Source organism: Anomaloglossus baeobatrachus, chromosome 1 (assembly GCF_048569485.1).
Source record: "Anomaloglossus baeobatrachus isolate aAnoBae1 chromosome 1, aAnoBae1.hap1, whole genome shotgun sequence".
Classification (NCBI taxonomy): domain Eukaryota; kingdom Metazoa; phylum Chordata; class Amphibia; order Anura; family Aromobatidae; genus Anomaloglossus; species Anomaloglossus baeobatrachus.
The window spans coordinates 767,112,964-767,118,963 of record NC_134353.1 but is presented as its reverse complement, the minus strand read 5'-3'; the positions used below and the strand labels follow the sequence as shown (position 1 = coordinate 767,118,963).

The window sequence follows — 6,000 nt, the reverse complement described above, 5'->3', positions numbered from 1 at the left end:
TGCGGTCACACACCCCACCCCACAGAGGATGAATGGAGCTGCGGTCACAAACCCCACCCCACAGAGGATGAATGGAGCTGTGGCCACACACCCCACCCCACAGAGGATGAATGGAGCTGCAGTCACACATCCCACCCCACAGAGGATGAATGGAGCTGCAGTCACACATCCCACCCCACAGAGGATGAATGGAGCTGTGGCCACACACCCCACCCCACAGAGGATGAATGGAGCTGCAGTCACACATCCCACCCCACAGAGGATGAATGGAGCTGTGGCCACACACCCCACCTGCTGCTGCAAAACGTTCCGCAATCTTCTGATCGGTGCGGTTTCCACTGGTCTGGTTCCACCGATCAATAAGTTATCTATCACCTTCCCGAACCTGTGGATCAGCGATAACTTGTTTTCACCAAAGACCCCATTACTGCAAACTACTGTAATTGTACATCCCAGTTATGGTGCACAATATAGATGTGCAGGAGCCGCCTGTGTATACAGTCAAAGCAACAATAACTGGGAGAATGCTAATGGGTATTTATATTTAGCTGTACGGAGGGCCCCTGGAGTCAATTCCCCTGGTGGGCCCCAGACAGCCCAATCCGACCCTGGGTGCAGGGGAGGAGTGGCTTCGCATAATTGCATGATTACAGTGGATGGGAGGAAATCACCACGCCCACCAACCAAGAAGGCCACGCCCACTAACCAAGCCCGTCACGCCCACAGGTCTTTTAGCCGCTGTAATTTAGCCACAACCAAATGTATACAGACTTGTCAAGAAAAGCAACCAAAAAGATGGCGTCGCAAGAGGAAGCGACACTTTTTCTTTTCCGGTCACCCCGTAGACCCCGCCTTTTCCTTTCTCTCACCTCCAGACTCAGAGCCGCCTCTATGGAAGGAAGGTAGAAACTTACAGAGCGTTCTAGAAAAGTAGGAGCTCCGCCCACCCAGTAATGGATAACTGCAGCTGTGCGGCCGGCGCTGTGTCTGTGTGAGGACTGGAGCAACTGAGGACAGCACGGGTCGCAGGGTCATTGGCAAGTCACGCGAGAGGACGAGCGCCCTGCACCGAGAGGAGTAGGAGACGGGTGAGTGACGGCCGGGGCTGCCTGCGCTGGGACGGCTCGTTACTGTGGCGCTGTCCGTAGTACTACAGGTCCCAGCACTGGCCTTGCGGATGTCTGTGGTGATAGCCGGGCGCCTTCAGATGTGATCTCAGCCTGACCTTACACTGCCGAGACCCTCCAAGGACCCAGGGGACCCCAAGACATGGCAGGTTCCAGGGTTATGGGGTCCTGCTGGCTCCCGGGGGAATTATAGGGCCTCCCCGTCTCTATCTCTGGGGGGTTTCGGGGTCCTGCCGGCTATGCACAGCATATTTGCCTTGAGGTAAAAAAACCAAAATAAAAGTACAAGTTGTCTCGTAGCTGGGCCCCATCAGTGGTAGCTTGTCAGTACATACCGCAAAGTGTCACTATGTGGTGTGCAATGCGTGGCTCAGAAGCGGCCAGCGTCTGCTTTTATTTTATACCAATTGGTCCCTTGAATTTTTCCTTTTCGATTTCCTTTTTTTTTTTTTTTTTCTCCACTATACAGCTTCATAGATTTGGCCCTTTTTATTTGGTCAAGGGGGTGTGGCTTAGGCCTCTCTGGTCTTTAGGCTATGTGCCCATTGGAGTTTGTACCTGCGGATATATCCGTAGGTATGTCGGCAGGTTTCCCGCAGCTGATCCCCGCTATCCGCAGCTATCCATTGCTGCAGGATTCCAGCAAAATAGCTGCGGTAAACCTTTGGACATTCATGCGGAAGTCCCGGCCTCTATCTCCATAGTGGAGAGCCAGGATTTCCGCAGGAATAATTGACATGCAGTTATGTGCAGCTGCGGGACATCCACAGCATATTCCGCAGCCGCACATACTGCAGCATGACCACAGACACTCCCCATGTCCCATAGGCTATCATGGGGAGTGTCTGTACATGCTGAAACCTGCACCTTTATCTGGAAAATCTGCGGATTTTCCGCAGATAAATCTGCAGGTTTAATCTCCCGTGGGCACATAGCCTTAAGGCCCCGTCACACACAGAGAAATCTTTGGCAGATCTGTGGTTGCAGTGAAATCATGGACATATTGTTCCATTTGTACACAGCCACAAACCTGGCACTGATTGTCCACAATTTCACTGCAACCACAGATCTGCCGCAGATTTATCTGTGTGTGGCAGGGCCTTTAGGCTGCTCTGCATAATTAACACGTGAGGAACACCCACTTGATGAATAGGAGACCAAAATAAGTCCCATATTTGTAGAACGATGTGACCAACTTTAAAAGCAGAGATGAGACGAGAATTACTCTGGTGGTGACAGCCGTGTGCCTGGAAATGCTGGCGCTCCGTCTACATCACCGGAGATCAGGCTCAGGACGCTCACGCCAAGGAAAGCGTTTTATTTCTTCAGATTAAACAGAATCAAATGGGGTAAAGACCCAACAAGTGGTGGTCTATGCAGGTCAAGGCCAGAATACCTTAGGATCAAGATGATGCTCTTATGATCAAGAGGCATTTTGACTTTGAAACGTGTAAATCGCTACATGTTGGGTATTTATAGTGTGTGTGTAAAGACTGTTCAAGGCCAAAATGCCTCTTGATATCTACACACATACGTGCATTGGTGGAGACAGTGCACTGGACATGGGGAGGGTGAGTAAAGCAATTTTTCATTTTAAAGCAAATAACAGCTGGAGTACAGGGGTTTTAAAAACAAAACAAAAAAAAACAGAAGACTTCTTTAAAGGAACCGATCACCAGATTTCGTGACTATAAGCTGCGACCACCAGGATACTGTATATGTGAGCCCAAGCCACTGTGTAGAACATAAACACCTTTATAATACTCACCTAAGGGGGGTCCGATGGGCGCTTCCTGTTTCCAGACCGGTGCCTCCTATCTATCGTGATCGCTGTCCTCCTTCTGAGGCCCATGTGCATGACGCGTCCTACGTCATCCACACTGGCCGACACTGGGGTCCTGCGCAGGCGCTCTTTGATCCGCCCTACTCAGGGCAGAGCAAAGTATTGTAGTGTGCATGCTTCAGCATGTGCATTACAATACTTTGATCAACCCTCAGCAGGACAGATCAGAGTGCGCCTGCACAGGACCCCAGTGTCGGCCAGTGTGGATGACGTAGACGCGTCATCCATACCGGGCTGGGTAGAAGGATGGAGATCACAGCAGAGAGGAGGCGCTGGACCCGGAGAGTAGCGACACCCATCGAACCGCCCCCCGCCCTCCAAGTGATTATTATAAAAGTATTTTTTTACATTTAACAGCGGCATGGGCTCTTATATACAGTATTTTGGAATGCTGTACATAAGAGCTCAGTGGTGGTGGCCGCAGCTTACAGTTGCCAAATCTGGTGACAGGTTCCCTTTAAGAAATGTTAGCGGGCTAGAATGAGTCCCTCCACTACTGTGATCTCCTGACTTGCCAGAGGACCACTCTTTACAATGACTTCCGTATTATTTTTTTGTGTAATGGGTCTTGCTGTATTTTAAGATCTACTGAGGAGTCCCTGTGAATGTGTTCAGCTTATGTAAATGTGCATGAGATCATTTTTTCTGATATTTTTTTCTTTAAATATCTATTCTTGTAGGTGACAGCTGGAATGGCAGTCACTGACAGGGCATTTGGTGCAGTGCCATTGTACGGGATGGAATATCGCCAGACGTCTCACCCTTTTCTCCAGAGGACCAGCACTCCTGGAATAGTTGACATTTCAACTCTTAGCTCATCGGTCAATGAACTCGGCCAAATAAATAGCCCACTCATGGCTAGTGGACTGAATAGTAACGGATCCCACTATATGCACCATCAATTTAATGTAAATCCCAGGTATGTTGGAGAAAATGTTGGCTTATTTCTGGGAGTTGAAGCACCAATCCCGAATCCAGCAGGGACCCAAACGCTGCCTCAAATAACATGCACCAGGTAAGTGGTGGGACTTGTATTAAGCTGGGATTTTTATCATTTTGTTGACTGTGTTTCAATGCAAAAATGCCGGGGTGGGAGGTTGACGTTCCTGAGGCCAAACAGAATGGATACGGTCCGGGGGCTACAAGATTATGATGATGCTGCTAAGAGCCAAGGTAACTTATTTGCACAGGTATGAATCCTGCGGCCCATAAGTTGGTGGTAAACTTAGCCAAGGCTGCTTCAATATGTGGCTTGTCAATTGTATTGTAAATGAAAACAATTAGTTGTTGTTTTTTTTTGTGTTCCCTTTGCATTGTCTGGCGGAGTCTGCCAGGTCTTGGGCAGGGGACCAAACTTCTTGATCTCCATATGTCCTCATGCTAATCTGTGTGATTTTGGAAGGGACCCGCCTAGATGAGGATTTAGTTGAGATGAGACTTTAAAGGGGTTGTCTCGGAGTAAATTTTAATTAATAGATCTTGGCATAATGAAGTTTCACAATTAAATGTGTTTTAAAGGGGTGGTCCACCCATTTTTTTTTTCCCCCAATGATTTTCACTTATTGTCTGCATCTTCTTCAATAGCCTCTATTTCCATTTCTGGCACTGAGCGGCGCTATCCTGCACGCTCAGTGCCTGTCACATGACCCCCTGGAGCTGTGGCCGCCGGCATCCTCTGACGTCCCGGCATTTCCGGGCTCTCAAACAAGACGGGTACGTCACAGGATGCCGGCGCCACTCACAGTGACTGACAGGGCTGTGGGCGGTGACTACCGCACGTCACAGCACAGCATCGAGGGGAGGAGCCGGAGAACTTTACTGTGGAGTGGTGAAAGCAGAGCACGCGCTTACCAGCATTCAGCTGTGGCAGGTACGGGCTCCAGTCTGGAGTACAGGGGGGTTTCCTCCACTGAAATCCCCCCTGTCACGCAAGTATCTGATCACACTGTCCACCCGCCCGCTCTGCTCAGCTGTCAGGAGAACGGGCGGTGTCGGCAGTGTGATCATATACTCCCACCAGCAGCACAGCTGCATGGGACCTATCTGCTCCACTCTGTCACCTGCACTACAAGTTCCAGAGTGGAGACAGTGACATGCTCTGCTCTGACACATAGTTTGCTGCATGTCACTAATTGTCTCCACTATGGGACTTGTAGTGCAGGTGACCGGATGATACATGTCACTGTCTCCACTCTGTGATTTCTGCTGCATACTACCAACTGTATACACTCTCACCTGCACAACAAGTCCCACAGTGGAGACAGTGACATGCAGCACACTATGTGTCAGAGCAGAGCATGTCACTGTCTCCACTATGGGACTTGTAGTGCAGGTGAAAGTGTATACAGTTGGTACTATGCAGCAGAAATCACAGAGAGGGGCAGTTAGTGACATGTATCATCCGGTCACCTGCACTACAAGTCCCATAGTGGAGACAGATAGTGACATGCAGCACAGAAAGACCAAAGGATAAAAGCTCTATTACCATGATTAGGCAGTGCACACAGGAAGGAGGGGAGGGAACTGTTGTGGTGGAGATCTGAGGGGAGGGAACAGTCAGAATGGGTTGGGAGATAGATTGCTAGTTACTGCAAAGGATTATGGAAGTTGTAGTAACTGAACACAGGAAGTTAAGAGAGAGATTAACTCCATCGGAGCTGGAGCCAGAAATGAAGATGTTATGCTAGACCATGATAAAAGATAATATTGGTAAAATAACGTGATAGATGTGTTTAGAGGCACATAATAGCAAGATTTATAAAAAAAAAAAAAAACAGTTTTGGTAACTGGACAACTTCTTTAAAAAAAAATTGTTCCTGTGCTGAGAACTTTATATATGTTGTTGCAAGCCAACATGGTGCGTATGCGTCGTCGTGTATCACTGAACTCACAATTGGATCCATGAGCTGTGTAGAATAGCACAGCTCTAAAAGCCTACATTAAAGAGAATCATGCCCTTTGAGGGGGTTGTGACCCTTTTGATGCAGGAATATAAACAGAAAAAAGATTAAAATTGATGGTGTTGGCCCT

The 6,000-nt window shown here is 48.7% G+C and overlaps 1 protein-coding gene across 2 annotated transcripts in view; it reads left to right on the top strand.

The window, feature by feature from the left end:
• Positions 1 to 868: 868 nt before the first annotated feature.
• Positions 869 to 6,000, top strand: part of CCDC117 (coiled-coil domain containing 117) — a 29,586-nt gene continuing 24,454 nt past the window's right edge. For both annotated transcript variants that reach the window (XM_075324359.1, XM_075324350.1), the window contains exons 1-2: positions 869 to 1,088; positions 3,651 to 3,985. In XM_075324359.1, the coding sequence (XP_075180474.1) occupies positions 3,663 to 3,985 (323 nt within the window). In that variant the 5' untranslated portion in view covers positions 869 to 1,088; positions 3,651 to 3,662. The remainder of the gene's footprint in view (positions 1,089 to 3,650; positions 3,986 to 6,000) is intronic.